Source organism: Danio aesculapii, chromosome 21 (genome assembly GCF_903798145.1).
Source record: "Danio aesculapii chromosome 21, fDanAes4.1, whole genome shotgun sequence".
NCBI lineage: Eukaryota > Metazoa > Chordata > Actinopteri > Cypriniformes > Danionidae > Danio > Danio aesculapii.
Window position 1 is genome coordinate 35,934,112 of NC_079455.1, and position 22,157 is coordinate 35,956,268.

A 22,157-nucleotide genomic window follows, 5' to 3' on the forward strand; every position below is an offset into this window, starting at 1 on the left:
CATTGAATTTCCTTAATATTGTCACAATAACACTGACTTATGAAAAGTTTGGGGTCTCTGAGAATTTTTTATCTAAACAGTTTAATTTGTTTTATTTAATAAGAAAACTAGTGTTCAAAAACATTATAATCTCATTTGAAGAAAAGTATTTTATGTAAATAAAGTTTTTATTAAATTAAATGTTAACTAAACCTTATATTAAACACTACATGTAGTGAAATTAAATCTGTGGTTGACAGATGTGCGTGACTTGTGTAATCAGCAGCTCCACACACAAGCACCAGGGTTGTTTTTATTATTTTTTTAAAATTTATTAATTAATTTATTTTTTTTATTTAATGTTTTTGAATGTTCCTTTCATGTTCCCATTTTACATGTTATAGTACATAGTTCATTAATGACATTGTCACCATTCGATGTTAGTTTCCTCTGGCGTTTTAACACACGCAAAAACAGTTTGTGTTGGTCATGTAACCATAAGTGATTTTGGACATTTCGTTTTTAATTTTTGAGTTTAACAGCAGTTAATTTCTCACACTTTGCTTGCAAACGGTCAGTGGCGGAAATTCTCAAGCCGCATCTGCCATGTCATTCAACTTTTTATTCATGTCCCCGCAACACAGCCACTTCAAAGTCAAGGCACTTCACAATGTCTATTTCGTCCAGAATTCTCAGGTTATCATCGATTCCCACTCGCACTAAAAATGTGCTCTCCTGCTTGATGCCATTCTCATATGTTTGTCATCAAACACCCGACAACTGCCGTGTGTATGGAATATTCTGTCACAAAATTAACAAGTAGTTTGGTCAGAGAAGAAATGGTTGTGCCCAACTGAGCCTGGTTTCTCTCAAGGTTTTATTTCCTTCACATTCATCACTTGGTGAAGTTTGTTCCTCGCCACTGTCGCCACTGGCTTGCTTGGGACTTGTGGAGCTGTGCATCTATGGATTTGCTCTTCAGTGTTTGGACCTCCAGCAGTGAAAATTAATCCACACTGAACTGAACTTAACTAAACTAAAGTCTGAAAACTGGACTGACACAGTTTTAATTTACTATTATCTTCTGTGTTAAGGTGCTTTGACGTAATCTACATTGTAAAAGCGCTTTAGAAATAAACATGAATTGTATTAAAACTGTAGTGAAAAGTACTGCAAAACTGTAGTGGTTTAAGGTGGTTACATGTCTGTAATGCACTTCAATAATGCGACTCAAATCGGTATGCTCCACGTGTCTTAATTCCATTTCTGTTTAGTTTGATTATAACTTTAGTCAAATTAAATTCATCAGAAGTTGCTGTTTACATGGTAGACTCTTAAGCAGAGTATGGTCTTAATCGTAACATTGGTGTCCATGTAAACATACTCAATGACTTCACATCAGGACTGACTGTATTTGCTTTGGAAGAGCATGAACCAAACCGTCAGCTCTGTACTGTAACAGTATTGAATACGTGTACCAATACACCCCTAATTATGACATTACGGAAGCTACTTGCTTCAGTAGTGTGCTGTTTTATTCTAGAGGCTTCAAAGCCAAATGCTAAATCTAAACTGATGTGACAGCTTTAACCAGACTGGTTAACAGTGGTTAAAACCACCGTGCATTCATAAAGCTACTGATTGTGACTCATCACTAAAATGCAAATGACACCAGAAGATACAGTAGTCACCTTGACCTGTCTGCGTGTGATCTAGAGGTACTTTCAGATCTTTTGATGCACGGGCACTCGGAGCAATAAAAGTCAAAGATCTGAGCTGATTTGTCAGTGTGTGGTGTGAGTGAACGCTGGGTTATGAATGGGGTTTGTGTGGGTTTTTGCGCGTGCGGCATGTTGCCAGGTTTCTTTATGACTCAGACTGGCTGAGGGCTCTAGATTCCTGGAACTAATTAGAGAGATGGATAATTCTAGGCCTTCAGAAGCTTGCATACTTGAGCAGGCCTTTTACTCTTTCTCTTTCACTCATTCACTCTCACCGTTTTCCTCTGGCTTTTCATTTAAAGCCTGTTGGGGAAACTCATTTAAAGTGGTTAAACATCAGGCAAGATAATCTTTTAAAAATGACACTGCAGGATAATAATGGCTTTTTAAAGTTGAAATGCTATTATTGTGTATGTTTTTAATTTAGTTTATTTTTGTTGAACTTTGAATTTCATATAATTTTATTTCTATAGTAAAACATATAATATTTGTTATTATGGTTTATTTATAAAAGTTGCATTTAATTCAGTGTAGATTGTCAATAAAATACCGCATTTACTAAAATAATTTAGTATTCCAATCTTTATCGTTTTATTTTTATTACAAATTATTATTTACCATTATTTTTAATTGATTACATATTTCATATAACTTATAATTTGTTATTATTATTATTATTATTATTATTCATTCATTCATTTTCCTCCAGCTTAGTCTCTTTATTTATTTATCCGCCACAGTGGAATGAACCGCCAACTTATTTTGTTTATCATTCCTCAAGATTAATTTTACTTGATATTATCATTGTAGCCACTAAATGGTAGCAAAAGACCACTTATTAGTTATTGATAGACCTAATTTATAGTAAAAACACTGCTATTGCATTTAAAATCAGACCAAGTCCAAGCTTACAGTTCAAACTACAAATTTCAACAAGTGGCACTTCAAGAGTACACACTTAGCTGATGATTGATTATAAAGCTTGTTTGGCATGCTGTCCCGGGAGAGAGACCTGAGGTCATAAGATCCTTGAGCCCGGGGCTCCCTCCCATTTGCAGGACGGGAAGAGAGTTTGAGCTCAGGTAGATCTTTAGTAGCTAATAAACAGATAGTGATTGGTCTTAAGAAATAACTACTTACAAGGAGCATGTCTATGGTACTGATTTGGATTAGTCAATTAACTTAAGTTGCATGTTTTTGGACAGTGGGAGGAAACCGGGGAACCAGGGGGAAACCCACGTGAGAACTGGGAGAACATGTAAACGCCGCACTAAAACGTCAGCTGGCTTGGTATGGACTAGAACCAGTGATGTTCCTGCTGTGAGGCAACAGTGCTAACCACTGGGCCACTGTGCCACCCATCTAGAAAAAGAGTAGAAGTAGGGGGTGGAAGGGGGATTCTTCAAAACAAAGATGGCTGTTATACGGAACTTATGGTATTTATAGTGGCTTGGGAATCGTCTGATTGGTGAATCATAAATTGAATAATGCAGGACCAGCCGCAAGCAATAATAAGCTCATGATCCTCTCAAAATTATTTTGCAAATAAACTTCACAAAGTGTGCATAAATAAGCCTTACTAATGACATTATCGATACAATAGTTAAACCATACAATTTTTTGACTGTGTGTCAACATTGTCCATTGAGGATGCGTTTTAATGTCAGCCATAAATTCTGTTTGTCAAAAACTTAATCAGCATTAAAAGTCCTTTAATGCTTGTGGCTTTAATTGTTTTTATTATTACTATTTTAATATCAGTATAAAATATTATATATACAGTATTTTTAAAGTTAAGATTGTGAATGTACTAAAATAAACTACAGTAAATGTTGTGATTCTGTTCAGAGAATCATTTAAATGATCTAAACATACATGTTTATTAAAATTAATCAAACTTTAAAGACGTTTTAAACCAGGATTTTTATTTTTTTATTTCTAGCTGGCTTTGTGAAATACAGTGTGGCAGAAAGTGTTTAGGTTTGCATATATTGTCTCTCTTCATTCTTATTTTCAATCTCCATTAGAGATTTTGAGTTCTTCATATGCGCCACATTCATGCACAGATCCTTCGCCTGGCTTCCATCTGGACATTTTCTCGATGGAGTAAAGATTCGCTTTATAATAATAAACCTCAGGCTTTCTGTTCGACCTGGCCCTGAACCGAGCCCGCAAGCTGTTTGGCTGCTATTTTTACCACGCATGAGCTCAGAACCAAAGACATTCTCTTCCCAGTCCATGCGGCTTCAGTTTGGCTCACGGATCTGCTAAACTGTTCTGTCTGAGGGACAATGCTCTTTGCATCACTGTAGCGTTTTATTCATAAATATATTTTATATCACTTGAACCAGTCAATTTAAACCTCTTCTAGAATCCTCACTTAAAACTGATATTAACGTTCTTGTCATGAATGTAAAAGATCTGACAAATTTCATAGATTGAAGTTCACAGCAAATAATTATTGTTTCACAAAAAGGCAACAAAACCCAGTCATTTTAGTTATTTTGGTCTTAACTCCTGCACAAATCTGTGTATGTTTCTTGCAGATTTGAGTAATTCCTGTCTGTGGACTTTATTATATAAGCTAAAAGCACTAAATATTTTTGTTGTTGTTGTTCTTCTGTTCTTTGATTAATGGTTCAAATTATGTTTTTCACTGTTGTCAATGGATCATTATATCATTGATTCAAATGATTTGTTCAAAAATAGATTCATTCAAGTAACAAAAACACAACAGTGTAGCTTAATAGTTGCACAAATGTTCTATTTCAGAGTTTCTCTGATATTGTGGAGAGTACATTGTTTAAATGTGTGACAGCCTGACAGAAAAAAAGAGAGAGAGAGAATGTAAATCTCTCATACAGCAGGTAAATCATATTTTTTGTTGCTGGTTTATTTGGTATTGGGCAGAAAACTGCAGCTTGCAGCCCCATTCTCATGTATCATCTGCATTTTCCAGGAAATATTTAGTTCACTGATGTTTTGTTAACTTTAAACTTTTTTAAACTTTACAAATTTTCTTGGCAAAAAAAAAGGTATATTGAAGTTGACTTCAATTTCAAGCAATTTGTGAGATGATTTCTGTTTTGATTGTAGTTTGAAGAAATAACCCTAAATATTTGAGTACATTTACAGTACAAATGATAACATAATGAACTATGAAAAAGAAATTATGTTTTAAAAAATTACATTGAACATAAAATAATCATTCAAGAATTGTAATCGAGGTAAAGTGTTCAATAAAGGGGTCAAGCACACCTAACACAATTTTAGTGAGGTGCACCATACTGCCTTTTTGTGTTGACATAAAAACCATAACACAAGTGCACTGTGCTTTTTACGTCGCTAGGAAACCACTCAATCAGCTTCGCATTGTGTGTGATCGGTATTGTTGATATTGTTATAATTGTAATATTTAATAACATTGTTATAATCATGATTTATGAAGTCATACAGCTCAGAATAACTTGAAACGGCGACCACTAGTTTCTCTTTCACCCTTAAAAGTGTCTGTAGTCGTCTTGACAACAGAAACACTGCTGTCACCTCAACTGAAACCCCGGATTTGCTTTCGTTTGATTGGGCAATGAAAAAAGACGCAACTGATATAGCACGCTTTTTCTGCTCAGGGTTGACCATAGATATTTACATTAGATGTCGCCTACGCTGTTGTTGTCTATTGGGAGGAATGCATCAATAGAGCCACCATTTTGGTACAGGGTAGCACTCCTTTGAAATGAATGTGGGACCAAGGTGCAGTGGAAGACTGGCCATCTGAAGCCAGAGATTTATAAACATATATACATATATCTGTAATCTGGAGTTCTCCCGGTGGTCAGTATGCAAATATTTTTTTAAATTATGAAAATGATCATTTTACATCACTTTTTTACATCAATGGATAAGTGATTGCATGGGCATTGCAGACAAAGAGTGTATGTTTGTGTGCATTGAGTTCAATTTGATCTAATCCATGTCCTGAAACACACTCCCTCTCCTGCTTTCACTTCCCATTCTAATGGAAGGAGCGATTCGATTGTGAATGAATCTCCATAATGAAAGATTCATGTGAACCATTGATATTCCTGCATCTCAATGTGCATAATATTCACCTTTCTGATCTAAATAGTATATAAAAGTTTTAATAATCAATAATTTAGGGTGCAATCTAAGACTCAGGCACTGTTATGTTATCAGACACCCTTATAAGTTACAAGTTGTAACGGATAAGTTAAACCATTCGTGAACTTAGCTTTCTGGCACTGCAGTGTCTTGTTGTCATATTTCATTTACATTTTCACTGGTTTTCTTCTACAAAACAAGCATACGCTTAGTATTTAGTGCAAGTTGGTGCTACTTATGGTCAATGAAGTGACTGTAATATCATTAATAACGTAACTTGTTGAGCATGCAATTTCAAAACATACAAATTTATAAAAACAAAATCTTACCTATGAAATGTTCGGCCTTTATGCTTTGTTTTCTTGGTTCGCTTGTTACTACACCTGCGAAGCACAAAATTCCAGCATCTTCAAATTGGCTTTGGTCTTTACTAAGTGAGGTTGAATGACATTTCGTTACCTTAGAATTCTGAGGTTCTATCTGACAAATTGAGTTATTGGGCGTCGTAGTGGCGCAGTAGGTAGTGCTGTCGCCTCACAGCAAGAAGGTCGCTGGTTTGAGCCTCGGATGGGTCAGTTGGTGTTTTTGTGTGGAGTTTGCATGTTCTCCCTGTGTTCGCTTGGGTTTCCTCTGGGTGCTCCGGTTTCCCCCACAAGACCAAAGACATGCGGTACAGCTGAATTGGGTAGGCTAAATTGTCCGTAGTGTGTGAGTGAGTGTGTATAGATGTTTCCCAGAGATGGGTTGCGGCTGGAAGGGCATCCACTGCGTAAAACATGTGCTGGATAAGTTGGCAGTTCATTCCACTGTGGCAACCCCAGATTAATAAAGGGACTAAGCCGAAAAGAAAATGAATGAATGAAATTGAGTTAATCACATATTCATATTAAATGACAACTTTTTTACATTGTGATTTTTTTTTATTTTTTATTTTTTTATAAAGTTGTTAACATTTTAAGACTTTTTATTTAAAAAACGCAAACAGTTTATCTACAAAGTCTACGAACTTCTATCTTCGAACTCTAGCTTGACTCTATAAGTTTCTTTCTGTGAGCCAATCAGCATTTTTATTGCACGCACAAGGACCAATCAGGCTCAGCTTTTTTTGTCATTTCGCTGGACTGCTCCATTGACAGCGGGAAAGACCAGAAAGACAAAATCAGAGTCGGCTAAATAATGCACCACACAAGATTGAGAAGAAACCTGAAACTGAAAAAAGATGTGTGCAAATGTGATGATTTAGAAGCATTTTTTGACATTGAGATGAAGTGTTAAATTTGACAGTTAAAAAAGAAACAAATACTAAAAAATTGATATAAAATGTGAAATATTTTTATTTGTGTGTGTATATATGGTAAGGGAAACATTTTTTCAGTGTTTATTAAACTCATTTGCTCATTGTCTGTTTTCTTTTAAAGTCTTTAAATTTAATACTAAGCCTTGAAGGGTAAATACTTAATTTAATTAATGGGGCATATAATTCAATAAATATAATTCAATAATTCATATAAATCACACATTTTTTATAAATATTAACATATTAATCAGATAAAATTAACATCTGCACTGGACAAAATATTTAGCACAGTCTTGTATGATTAATTTGAACAAAAAAAATAATCATCCTAAAACATGAAATAAATGTTATAGAAAGCAAAACTGTAACTTTCTCAAACATCAACATATTATTATAACACCAAATTATATATTTTATTGATTGCATTTCTTGAAAAGTAATGCTTCAATGAATGATCTGCTAGATAGAACTTTCTAATTCCAAATGGAAAATGACTTTTCAGAATTAGTTCTATCTGCATTTCCTGTTTTTTTTTTTTACTCCAATTTGAAAATGTAACAGAACTTTGATTATTTACATTTATAGTACGTTCAGGGTCTGGGTCATGTTAATGTATGAAAGAGAACTGTTACACTCATATTGTTTGCTATATGGAATGCAAGAACTTTAAAGCTCAATATCTCAAAATCATTCAGAACGTAGATAAAACCTTATAATTCCTGGCAGCACTGTACAAATATGGCGGCGGTATTGATGCATACTCAGGGTCCGTATGCGATATCTAGTGTATATGTCTATGGGGGTTGACTAGTGCAACGGCATAAATTCGAGGTACAGCTGGCGGTTAAAAAGCAAGGCGCGCAGAGCGCATAAGCAACACACAAAATCCTCACGGCCAGTAACAATCATTTAAAAATGGAGACTCTCTTGAAGGTTGTATTTTAAGATATTCACAACATTTTCTGAATAAGCCAGCTTCTGCTGCCAAGTTTCAGCTAAAGGGTTCATTTAAAAAGGCAAGAAACCTTATTTCACTGTTTTAACTATATGTTCTTGGATTATAACACTGTTTTTATGCTGTTGTATTGCTTTTATGGAAAAAAACAAAATTGTGTATGGAGCTACCGTCTGTCTCTCTGTCCTTCTGCTTGTGTAAACATGAGCCAGACTCATTTTGCTGACTATAATGGGCCGCATTACCCACAATCCTCAGGGGAAGGAATGTCCAGCCCCATTAGAGCACAGTCCACAAGAGCACACATTTGGATTGTTTTGGGGCCTGTGTTTGCTGTGAATGTACTTAATGAAGCACAGATCATTTGTGGAGGCCCAGAAGTGTGTTGCCTGTTCTGGGGGTTTTGTTTTGTGTCTCTATCGCTTTCTTTCTTATAGTAGTTTAAAGTTGGTCATCCAGTGGTTTGCATTTGCATTCTTTGTCATTACTTGAATGTCAGATTAATGTTTTTGCCATCTTTGCAATGCTGTAAAAATCTGAAGAACCAAGGTGTTGGATTTCAAGGTTTTAAAAATATGTGAACGAGTGTTTATTTAATTTAATTTAATTTAATTTAATTTAATTTAATTTAATTTAATTTAATTTAATTTAATTTAATTTAATTTAATTTAATTTAATTTAATTTAATTTAATTTAATTTAATTTAATTTAATTTAATTTAATTTAATTTAATTTTTTTAAATTTAATTTAATTTAATTTAATTTAATTTAATTTAATTTAATTTAATTTAATTTAATTTAATTTAATTTAATTTAATTTAATTTAATTTAATTTAATTTTTTTTAAATTTAATTTAATTTAATTTAATTTAATTTAATTTAATTTAATTTTAGTTTAGTTTAGTTTAGTTTATATTTGTGGATAGTTTTTTCTTGCTTATGAATTTGAACAAGATTCTCATTGGATAACAACACAAATGGCATTACTTTTGTTTATTTTTTGCTTGTTTTCTTATTATTTCTTATTTTTTGCTTGTGTTTGTATTATTGATTTGATTGATTTTTGGTTGAATGCTCATTTAATTGTATATACTAACGAAGTCAAGTCATTGTTCGTTCTTTTGGAAAATATTGTATTTTTATCTCTTGTATCTGAAAAAAGATTATAATTGAATCAGATTGCATTATCTTCATTCAATGGTTTGCTTATTATTATTGTTATTATTAGTTGTTATTGTTATTATTGTTTGTTATTATTATTAATAATAATATTATTATTTATTATTATTACTATTATTATTATTATTATTATTTATTATTCTCATTATCGTTTTATTATAATTATTACTAATTTTACTATTATTATTATTATTATTTTATTGTTGTTTTTTATAATATTAATAATAATAATAATGATTATTATTATTATTATTATTATTATTATTATTATTATTATTATTTGTAATATTTTTTATTATCATTATTGTTTTATTATCATTATTTTATTATTGTTATTATTATTGTTTTGATATAATTGTTATTATTTGCTATTATTTATTAATAATAATATTTATTAAATTATTATTATTATTATCATTATTGTTATGTTTTTTATTTGTATTATTATTTTATTATCATTATTTTTGTATTTATTATTACTTTTAACATTGTTTTTATTATTATTATTATCACTATTGTTATTTATTATTATTATTATTATTATTGTGATTATGAGTATGATTATTATTATTGTTGTTGTTGTTGTTGCTGTTGTTGTTTTTATTATTGTTATTATTTTATTGTTTTGTTATTATAATTATTATTATTATATTTATTATTTGTAATATTTTTATTATTTATCATTATTTTATTATAGTATTTATTTGTTATTGTTTTATTATAATTGTTATTATTTATTAACATTAATTATTATCATTATTATTATTATCATTATCATGTATTTATTTATTTATTTATTTTTATTAATATTATTATTATTATCATTATTATTCATTCATTCATTTATTCATTCATTCATTCATTTTCTTTTCGGCTTAGTCCCTTTATTAATCTGGGGTCGACACAACGGAATGAACTGCCAACTTATCCAGAATATGTTTCACGCAGCGGATGCCATTCCAGCTGCAACCCATCACTGGGAAACATTCATACACACTCATTCACACTCATACACTACGGACAGTTTAGCCTACCCAATTCACCTATACTACATGTCTTTGGACTTGTGGGGGAAACCAGAGCACCCGGAGGAAGCCCACGCCAACCTGGGGAGAACATGCAAACACACAGAAAAGCCAACTGACCAAGCCAATTTGTTTCTCTCTGAAGAAACTGCTCATCCATATCATTTGGTTGCATTTTATAGTGCGTAGTTTAAGGTCAGGAGGCACAGATTGTCACTTCATCTCCTGTAAAATAAGAGGGACGCACGGCACGAGAAGAGAAAAGAGATTACTTTATGCTAAAGCTCCATCCATCTGTGTGGATTACATTTTATGGCAGATCTCTCACTCTGCAGGTCGAAGGTCTTTCAGATTTAAAAGCTTTTCGAAGACTCCAGCTTCAGGAAACTCTTAACATGCGACATGCAACATTCCACATCTCTTCCTGATACTGAGCGTTCAGTTTGTGTTCAGGCATGATGATCTTAATCTGAGTGTAGTTTCACATCTGATCAGATCTTATTTCTTTCACAACTCACACATCTGTCAGCTTTCTGTTTTCTCCACAGATCAGATAGAGGAGTGTTGAACTTGAATGTGAGATCAGTGGGGTCATTTGCGCACAAGATTTGAGAAGGATTGTGCACAAAGAGTTGTTCACTGTATTCAAAAAGTACTTGGATTTACTGACCTGTTTTGATAAAATATGATGTAAATGTTAAATTGTGAATTCAATTAAAACCGAGGTGCTCACAGCCACTCAAGTTCGATTACTGGTTTGAGATCCTTTGCCGATCCTTCCCCTCCATGCTCCCTATGCTTTTCTGTCTGTACATCTCCATTGTCCTATCATAATAAATGTGAAATTTCTCAATTTTATAGATCATTATAATTCAAATATTAAAGCAATAGATACACCATTCAAGTTAATTAAATATTAAGTTAATGTTAAATTAAAACGGAGGTACTCACGGCGACCTGAGTTTGATTCCCAGTTCGGGATTCTCTGAAAATCTTTCTCCTCTCTCTGCTGCCTATGCTTTCCTGTATGTAAATAAATCCTGTTATAATTTTTTTTTTAAAACACTCCAGAATTATAATAAAAAATACAAATAATAAAGGCTGTGTGTCCACCAAAGTGTTTTTCCACTGCAGAAATGCGATCACTGTTCGAAAAAATGCTAAGAACTGCAAGTGCTCAAAAAACATGGCAGTCAATGACAGCCACAACAAACAAAAAAAAAGCTCAGCTCAAGAAAAACACTTTAGTGGACACACAGCCTTACACTGTGTACTAACAACACGCGACAAGATATCAACGACAAGCCGTTTGTATGTCTGCACCAAAAGCAACATGTCAGAAACATTTAAATACCAGCTTGTCATGTTCTATAGGTCATTTGCATGTCTTTCCATTTTTAATCTTCTTTTATGAAAATAAAAATACCATAAAATGCAAGAGGAAGGGCAGTTCAGAACTTTGACAGAATGAAAGCTTTTTCCTCCGCTAGTAAAACTGACTTTCCTCTTAAAATCAGTTTTTTTTTACAGGGCCAAACAAAGCAGCTGTAATGAACAGCCTCTCGAGTGTTCAGAAAAACAGCCTCGCTTCTCAAACCCTTTTGTGTGTGTGTGTGTGTTTTTACCCCTCATCAGGGTTTAATTAGCCCATTCATCCCCAGTTACTTTCTCTCGCTTTGTTTTTAGGGCAAGATACTGCTGATGAATACAAAAAAAAGGCTAATAGTTAAATCCATACTTCTACACTTGATTGATTACATTAAGCATTGTGTTACATCCCTGATGGTATGTGTCTAGGAGTGAGAGAGCATAAGTGAAAAGTGTAAGATTGGTTGGGCTGAGTGTGTATTATTTCCCTGCCTTCACGACAACACACTTACACACAAATTTCTTTTTTATTTCTTTTTCCTAATTATTTTTTAGGGGTTTTCAACTTTATTGATAGGACAGTGGAGATTTACAGACAGGAAAGTGTGGTGAGCAGAGATAGGGGAAGGATCGGCAAAGGACCTTGAGCCGGGAATCTAACTTGGGTTCACGCAAGCACTTGGGTGCTAAGTGTCGATGCACTAACCACTAGGTTATTGGCACTGACGCACACTTACAAGGCCAAAACAACCAACAAAAGTACACTCTAGCTAATTAAGGAGTAAAACTGTCTAAACTGACAAAGTAAAATTAAATAACAACATAAATGTACACTAAGGCTGCATTTACACTGCAGATCTTGATGGTCAATTCCGATTTTGTGACTGTATTCGATTTTTTTTCTTGACCAGCTTACATCATCTTTTCAAAGTGACTCGTGTCCGTTTGTCTGCATTTACACAGCACACGGCAAAGGCACAATGACCAGGAAAAAAAGAGCGGGCGCTGACTGAAAGCTAATATTGAAAGAGCGCTCTTCTCCATTCCTGTATTTAATCTGCTCGCAGGGTTTAATTTTTTGTTAGTTTTTTGTTTAATTCTTTCTGACAGGTTGTTTTACTATAGTTTATGACAGAAAAGTTCCCATTTTGCCATCTTTTTTTAATCTAGGTCTTTTTAAACCAGTAGGCATCTTAATGTAATGTCCATGGTGTGATTAAATCTCATACTGTTGCTTACATGATGCACATAAAGTTTGGGACTGAAGTCTGTTTCGAAATGGTGTCAAAGTTGACGTCATCGCTACAGTTTTTAATGATGTGCGTCTCGCTTTGACCGCTGATCTACCTGCCTACACTGCAGACATAAGGGCCTGGATCCGATTCATGTTGGATAAATGTCCACATATGAACAAGGCCTGAATCTGATTTGAGTAAATCTGAATCCATGTGATTTTTTTTTTTTGGAATTGAGTCCCTTGAACCATGCAGTGTAAATGCAGGCCATCTTCCTAACTAAAGAAAAACAAGAGAAAAGGGGTTTTATAAACAAAATGCTTAATTAAACAAGCAGTTTTTTATATTGCAAGTTGACATATTACAAGAAAATGAGGCCTTTTTTAAATCAAATGTGCACTAATTTGCATACATTTGTTTAAAAAAAAGCAAAAACTGAACATTGGATAAAATTTGTTTTGAGAATTCTTTTCATTTAGACACATTAGTCAAGTTTTACAGAGAACATTTTTGTAATGTCTTTTCATCACTCACAATTCATAATTCAGAAAAGACTGAAGATACAAGTATTTATTTATTTATTTTTAACAATTGTAATTTTTGCAATGTTTTGATGAACAAGATGTATATAATCTGTGAAATGCAGCTGAAGTGGAGATTTATGGCTGAATGCAGAAGAAAGAAAGAAATTAGCGTGCGCAAATCTAAGTAAATCTTGAAGGCAGATGCTCGATCAAGCCAAACAAAACAGAGACACTGTCACTTTATAGCTCTCAAAAGACAATTTAATTAGTCAACGTCTCCACCTACAAGGTCTTTATCTGGTCCTGATGAAGACCTTGTACTGTAGGTCGAAAAGTTGTCTAATTAAACTGTCTTTTGAGAGCTAAAGTGGCAGTGTGCCGATTCAATTTATTCTGACATGCAATTTTTAAAACTGACACTAAAACTAACTCCCCCCCAAAAAAACGTTTGCTTTGGTGAACTGTATTGAATTGCCGAAATGTACTCAATACAAACTTTGTTTTGGCTTAATTTTGTTCGAAATCATGTCATTTCAGTTATTTATTTATTTTTTAATTTCATGTAAAGTATACCAGGGCCTTTAGATTGATAGAGCAATTTATGAAAAGCCAGAATGCCCAAAACCTCAAAAGTGACATTGTTTTTACATGCTGTGTTTCACCGTAGGTTGGAAAACTGTGTTTAAGACTCATGGTGACAAAAGTAATCAGCAGTATGTCAGTGCAAACGTCTTCAGGCTTGTTGAACTGAAAAAAAAAAAAGGTTTTTAAGAGAATATATGTAGGTCTGAGAAAAGGGAGAGCAGGGATAAAAACTGAATGTGGGTGTTTTCCTGCTGAAAAAGCAATTTGGTGCGTGCGTGTGATCCAGCAGTGGCGTTGATGTATATGACCAGTCCACCTGCACACACTGATCCTCTGAGTTTCTGATGGCCCAAATGCAAGATGTGTGGTCATCACAGACCCCCAGTGCTGACAGAGCCTACAGTTCAGATTGAGAGACCATCTGTACTGACCTTGATTTGCTGTGATTTTGTTCACTTTGTTTTTGGTTTAGCTTTTTGTTTTGTTTTATTCAGCTTTTTGTTTAGTTTTTATTTATTTTATTAATAACTGAATATTTTTTGTTTTGTTTTATTAATTTTTTTATAAAGTTTTTTTTTTAGTTTTTTTTAGTTTAGTTTTTTTTATAATTTTGTTTTATTTATTTATTTTTTTTATTTTTATTTTTTATTATTAATTTTATTTAAATTTAACAGAATATTTTATTTTCACTTCTACTGAATTTTGCTCACTTTATATTTTTATGATTTTTTATTTATTTATTCATTAATCTTTTTTAGTTTCATTCATGGGCTGTTTGTTTGCATTTGCGTAATTCAATTCACAGATCGCCAAACTCCTACAGGCCTCTCTGTAAACTGCACAGTGTGGGAAGCGTCTTCCATTGTAGTCAAAGTGTAGAGTGTGTGTGTGTGCATGTCAGTTTTTATGTTTTTTATAAAGGAGGATCTGGCAACTCCAGAAGGAGAGTTTAAAAACCAGACAGGTTTTATACATACTAGACAGGTATTATACATGTATAAATGTATAGTATTATCTACTTTCAGGGTGTTTTAAATGATTTTATTTTGTATATTTACAGTTGAAGTCAGAATTATTAGCCCCTCTATTTATTTTTCTCCCCAATTTCTGTTTAACAGAGAGAAGATTTTTTTCAACACATTTCTAGTAGTTTTAATAACTCATTTATAATAACTGATTTATTTTATCTTTGCCATGATGACAGTAAATAATATTTGACTAGATATTTTTCAAGACACTTCTATACAGCTTAAAGTGACATTTAAAGGCTTAACTAGGTTAATTAGGTTAACTAGGCAGGTTAGGGTAATTAGGCAAGTTATTGTATAACAGTGGTTTGTTCTGTAGATTATCGAAAAAATATATAGCTAAAGATTTTGACCTGAAAATGTTTCTTAAAAATTAAAAACTGCTTTTATTCTAGCCGAAAAAAAACAAATAAAACTTTCTCCAGAAGAAAAAATATTATCAGACATACTGTGAAAATGTCCTTGCTCTGTTAAACATCATTTGGGAAGTATTTAAAGAAAAGGGGGGCTAATAATTCTGACTTCAGCTGTATATATATTTTGTTCTGTTTTATTAAATTTTGCTATTTTATTTGTAGATTGTTTATTCTTCTTCATCATCATCATTATTATTATTATTATTATTATTATTATTATTATTATTACTACTATTATTATTATTATTATTATTATTATTATTATTATTATCATTATTATCATTATTATTGTTATTATTATTATTATTATTAATAATAATAATAGTAGTAGTAGTAATAATAATAATAATAGTAGTAATAATAATAATAATAATAATAATAATAATAATAATAATTGTTGTTATTGTTGTTATTATCATTTGTTGTTGTTGTTGTTGTTGTTGTTATTGTTATTAATTATTATTTGGTAATTTATTATTATTATTGTTTTTATTATGTATTTATTTAATTGTATTTTTTATTATATTTCATTAATTTATTCATTTATCCATACATTTATCTAAATCTGGACTGTGCAACATATTTTTTTATATTTTTTCTTCACCCCTGAAACTGAGATGTGTTTTAAAGCCTTGTGATCATAACTGATGGTCGGGTCAAGAATGCTGTTTATTTGTCTATATTTCCTCCACAAGCATGTGGTTTCGTTTAACTTTGTGGACTGGTAGGTTTACTACCCATCTTTCAGCCTATTGGTTGCCTTTGCTCTAGTCTCTTTACGTGGAACTGTTTGTTTGCTCAACATGATTGTCATTGTTTAAAAGTTTCACTGGAGGTTGAGCTGATTGTTTACTGAGGAGATCGTGACACCACAGCTTTATTGTCTCTTTGAATCTCGCACTTCTGGCTTGTGTAATCCTTCAGGAATTCGGTTCATGCCAAAAATGTAGCATTGAGTTTTTGAAGGACTGGATTTTCAGGTCCTGACAGACTCGTGAAAAGTGCTGAGGTAAAAAAAAAAACAGGACTTACATGAGAGGTGCTGTCAGGTTTCAGCCGTAGTTTAGATAGTGATGTAATACAGACACACACACACACACACACACACACACACACACATACACACACACTGAGTCAATGATTCAGAGTTTCCTACCCAAGCTTAGGCTGGAAATGCAAACTGAGAAATAATTTGACTGAGAAGCTACATAGACAGCGACTATAGTTTTTCTTGAGAGGAAATTTTTGACTGACTTGATGCCAATATTTCAAAATATGAATGAATTGAATGATAGTAATAATGAAATGAACTAAAATGACAATGATAAACAATAATTAGAGTACTTGTTAATTATTTGTTGACTAACACAAGACTAAAATATGATTTGTAATATGTATATGGTACAATACGTGTTTAATAAAATAGAAATAATATAACATTATCAATTATAGACTAATATATAATAATAAACATTGGAATTGGTTGATTTTGTAGTTATACGATAAATTATAATGAACTCTAATCTAAAATGTTAAAGTAATTTGGAAAGATGGAAAGAGGTTTGTTATATTATTTTAGAAGTAATTTAATAAAGTTCTAATTATATTTTTATATATAATTGCATTATATATTATTATAATTATATAGGATAATTATTATATTGTTCTAATGCTTTAAAATAAATGTTAAATGTGTTGATTTTGTAGTTATACAATAAAATATAATGGAAATATATAAAAAAATAATAATTATTAAAATGTAAAAAATGCTTTGTGTCATATTATTTTAGGAGCAGTTTAATGTAATTGATTTTATTTTACTGTAATTGGAATATGTAATAGTATAATTATATATAAATAATTATAGAAAGTATAGTTATCTTATTGTTATATTAATATATTGTATTTATTTTACTCTACTATACTAAAGTAACTTATGCTACTCTAAAGTAACTTATATTACTTTATTATTATTATTTATTATTTATTATTTACAAAATAAAAAATACACACATGCTCATCAGCTTTAATCAGTTATTATTATTATTATTATTATTATTATTATTATTATTATTATTATTATTATTATTATTATTATTATTTATTTACAAAATAAAAAATACACACATGTTCATCAGCTTTAATCAATTATTATTATTATTATTATTATTATTATTATTATTATTATTATTATTATTATTATTATTATTATTATTAATATTTATTTATTATTTATTTATTATTTATTTATTTTTGGAAGGTGTATTAATAATAAACAGTTTCTCAGTTGTGTCTATTGTTAGTCCCTGAGTCATGTTTATTGGGTGAGTCTGGAGTGCTTTTATCAGGGTTGACGTCTTGCCTTCAAATCTAATAAAAAATAAAGCTCTTTTGTTTGAAAACTGAGCGCTGACCAATGAAATGACTTCCATGTGCTCACTTTCTCAGTGCTTTTAAGGACACTAAATGTGCCCAATTGGATAATTTTCAGGCACGCTTATTTAATATTCCCACACTTCTGCAATCTGATAAACTTCAGGCAGGATTTGATTTATTTATTTAACCCAAAGACCCTCCTTCAAAATGCTATAACACAAGAGGTCAGATAAGATGATTTGCATGCATGTTCATGCAACAAGCACACAGGATATGAATATTTTTTTCTGCTTAGAGACTCCCTCAGCACATTTCTGAACTCCCATCAGCCCTCGTTGTGATGGAAATCATCTGCAACACAGTTTCCAGAGTTCACTATGATAATACCAGCACACGTCTGAGAATATGAAGATTAGTTTCATGATGTCATGTTGACACACCAGTCCCTGGATGCATATTAAGAGACTACATTTTGTTTGTTCTAAGTTTATGTTAGTAAATTACATTAAAACATTATGTTAACATTACATTAAATCAGTAACTAATGAAACCTTATTAAAAAGTGACCAGTTTTTTTTTTTTTGTACTACATATTTTTGTTTTAAAATGTCGTTTAGATATGAAAATATGCGGCATTTTCGCATAGTTTGCGCATATTTCAACATGATTCAAAATGTGTGTGTTTTTATGTCTCATTAGAGGCAAAGGAGATAATTTTTAATTTGTTTTTAATTGTTTCATAATTCTTAATTCCAGTTATTTTACCCCTTTGACAAGATACAAGATAAGCCTTTGGTGTCTCCAGAATGTGCCTGTAAAGTTTCAGATTATTTATTGTAGCCTCCAGAATCCTCTCATTTTAGTGTCTGAGTACATTGTAGCTGTTTTTGTAGTCTGTGGCTTTAAATGCAAATGAGCTGCTTTTTCCCGCCCACCCTTCCCACGTGCATGTCTGCTTTTCCTGTTACATCAGATAAACAGCAGTCAGTGATAGAGACAGACACGGATGAAGCTGAAATAAGACCACTAGTCAAAAATACCAAATAGGTTTATTTCATATATTTGTGGTGGAGTTGATTCAAGCCTTTCTGAAATGAGTCACACACAAATGCTGTTTTCAGTAAACACACACACACACATGTATATATGCACAGTTACTGATACCCTGCGACTGTGGTGATTATAGCGGTTAAGAATTAGTTAGCGGTTTTACTCTATTACAAACATGCTCTGATTTAAAAATGTTTTAAACTTAAACTCATAAAAATCACAGAGAGTTGTATCAAATATTTTAATCCCAGTTTATTTACAAAAAAATGTTCTGTGGACGTGTGTACATGTTATTATAGAAACATGGTGGCTTTCAGTCAATTTGGTGGCGGGGAAAACTGCACTCCTATGTTACGTTGCCATGGGCCTCAAAATCACTGGGATTTGGATCCTATTTTAACATCAGGGAATTTCAAATAAGAGACTTGTTGGTTTTATATCAGTTCAAAATGACTATACTCACAGCGCTGTCTAAACACCTTACAAAAGTTGATTTTCATCTCAGGTGTAGTAAACACCCAGGGAAAAAATATTATTTGTAGAATGAGGTAAACAGTCATATTATGTATGAACATTTCTCTATGTAAAATACTTAAGTTCAGAAAACAGATATCAATGAAATTTGTGGATTTTAATTAATTTTTATTTTATTATTCTTTTTTTTTTTTTTTTGAGGAAATGGACTTTTAAATAATATGTTTTGTAACAAAATATTGAAAACCGCAACACAAGAAACGCTTAATGTATATTTTGGACGTTTCCTTTCCATTAGAGAGAGAACACAAACACACACACACACACACACACACACACACACACACACACACACACACAAAACCTCCAATAAATCTCAATTTTCCCTTCAGCGTTTTAAAAATAAGATGAAAAAATTGTATAACTAAATTTACAAGAGTTTGAATTTAATATAATCTTTTTCCCTTTGTGAATGTCTATTTTCAGATCCTCATACTCACAGAAGATACAACAGTGATTACAGCTCGTCCAGTGAAAGCCCCTCGGTGACCTCATCAGACCCCGACTACAGACAAGGTGACAATATACAGTTAAAGTCAGAATTATTAGCCCCCTTATTTATTTTTTTCTCCAATTTCTGTTTAACGGAGAGCAGATTTTTTTTCAACACTTATATTTTTTCAAATAATATTTGACTAGATATTTTTCAAGACACTTCTATACAGCTTAAAGTGACATTTAAAGGCTTAACTAGGTTAATTAGGTTAACTAGGCAGGTTAGGGTAATTAGGCAAGTTATTGTATAACGATGGTTTGTTCTGTAGATTATCGAAAAAATATAGCTTAAAGGGGCTAATAATATTGACCTTAAAATGTTTCTTAAAAATTAAAAACTGCTTTTATTCTAGCCGAAATAAAACAAATAAGACTTTCTCCAGAAGAAAAAAATATTATCAGACATACTGTGAAAATGACATACTGAACGTAATATAGACACAGTTGAATCAGATCACAAATCTCACTCACAGCACTATATTTATTACAATCTGTTTGTTTTTATATACAGGGGGTCTGAGGGGTCTTAAAGTCTTTAAAAGTCTTAAATTCACTGAAATATTGTCTTGTTGGTCTTCAGTTGTTTTAAATGGGTTTTAATTTTCCTTTGTTTATGTAAAGTTATCCAATGGATCCAAAAATACATCTGAATAAATCTTTTAGCAAAACTTTTTCTATTTTTAATTTGATCAGTCTGCTGTGCATACATTTAGTTTAAGTTTTTTAAAGAGTTTTTTTTTTTAAGTTGTGTTGAAAAAACAGAATGTAAGCAACTAGGGTCTGCTTCTTTTGACACATTATTCAAAATATGTGGTTAAGAAATAAGTAATTAAAATAATTTTTTTGATGGGGCGAGTAAAAAAAAAACTATTCTGCTGGGCCATTAAGTGTTTAGCCCTATACAAGTCTGAAATTGGATTCTTGATGGTATTCAAAAGGTCTAAAAGTCTTAAATTTGACTTTGTGAAACCTGCAGAAACCCTGTATATAAAACTGTTGAATAATAACTAAACATTTTATCGCATTAGTCTGCTGGGTTTCTGAAGTATTTTTGGGTCATATTTTGCTTGAGTAACATCATGACATGTTATGTTATTCATTTGTTAATTATAGATGTTGATTTCATGAGTTCATGCCCCTACTGCAACATCCATTTAATAAAAAAAACTAATAATTTTTTAGCACTTTAGAAATAAAAAGAAAAATATTATTAATCTTAATATAGTATAAAATATAATAAAATGTATTATATATTATATAAATTATATAATTTTTTTTAATTTATATATAGATTCTTTTATTTATTTACTATATATTTTTATATAATTTTAACATTTTAGGATTGAAAAAGAAAAGTCTTAATATAACATAAAATAAACTTTTTTTTTTTACAATTAAATATTAAATACAAATAAAACAGAACAATAAATATCTAAAAAAGTTAAATGTAATATAAAATAATACTAAAATGACATATATTTCCATTAATGCCTTGTTAATTCATAAATATTAAGTTAATTTGAACCATGGAACATTTATTAATGCAATCCAAGTCTTCACATCTTATACTTCTGTGGCACTTTAGATGAAAGAGATTGATATACAGGATAAAAGAAATGTGTTGATTTGGATATCAGCGTACCATGCAAAGCACATGCTTGACCTGCATTAATTTCACCTTTCCTTTCATCCACAAACAGCCAAGAAGTCTGAAGATTTGAGGCGTTTTAGCTCTCAGGTGGGCCTGTCGGATCATGATGGCGTTTCACTCAGCGGTTCACAGAGACACAGGTATTCCCTCTTTTCCTCTGTGTTGATCAGTCAAGCATGTCCTCTATTTACTGACCTCTTCTTCAGTTTTGGACCCCAGCCTGAGTTAATGATAATCTAAACCCTTGCGGAGTTCATTTCCTCTCTCCTGCTGAAGTTTAGTTCTGGTTACAAAAACTACAGCTCTGTGTGCGTGCGTGGCTTTTCTTGTATTTTAGGGACAAAAATAATCCCTAGATTGATCTAAAAATTGCTAAATCTCCCTATGGGGATGTCCTCAAAGGTAAAAGTGATATACATATTTTTTCCTCTCACTTTTAGGAGTAAGGTTTGGGTTAGTGTGTGGTTTAATCAAGTTAGTGTCAGATTAAGCTTCTGTAAACTGCTTAAGAAAGCATTACTTGTTGCCATTTTGCAAAATAATAATAATCTGGGAAAGGTGGCATGTTTATATTAGTTTGTTGTAATACAATACTAATGTTTTTAGGAAGTGAATAT

At 31.6% G+C, this 22,157-nt stretch overlaps 1 protein-coding gene across 5 annotated transcripts in view; it reads left to right on the top strand.

Moving 5' to 3' along the window:
- ptpn13 (protein tyrosine phosphatase non-receptor type 13) overlaps positions 1-22,157 on the top strand; it is a 166,028-nt gene that overhangs the window by 70,880 nt on the left and 72,991 nt on the right. For all 5 annotated transcript variants that reach the window (XM_056446110.1, XM_056446111.1, XM_056446113.1 and 2 more), the window contains exons 8-9: positions 19,821-19,910; positions 21,590-21,680. In XM_056446110.1, coding sequence (XP_056302085.1) covers positions 19,821-19,910; positions 21,590-21,680 — 181 coding nt within the window. The remainder of the gene's footprint in view (positions 1-19,820; positions 19,911-21,589; positions 21,681-22,157) is intronic.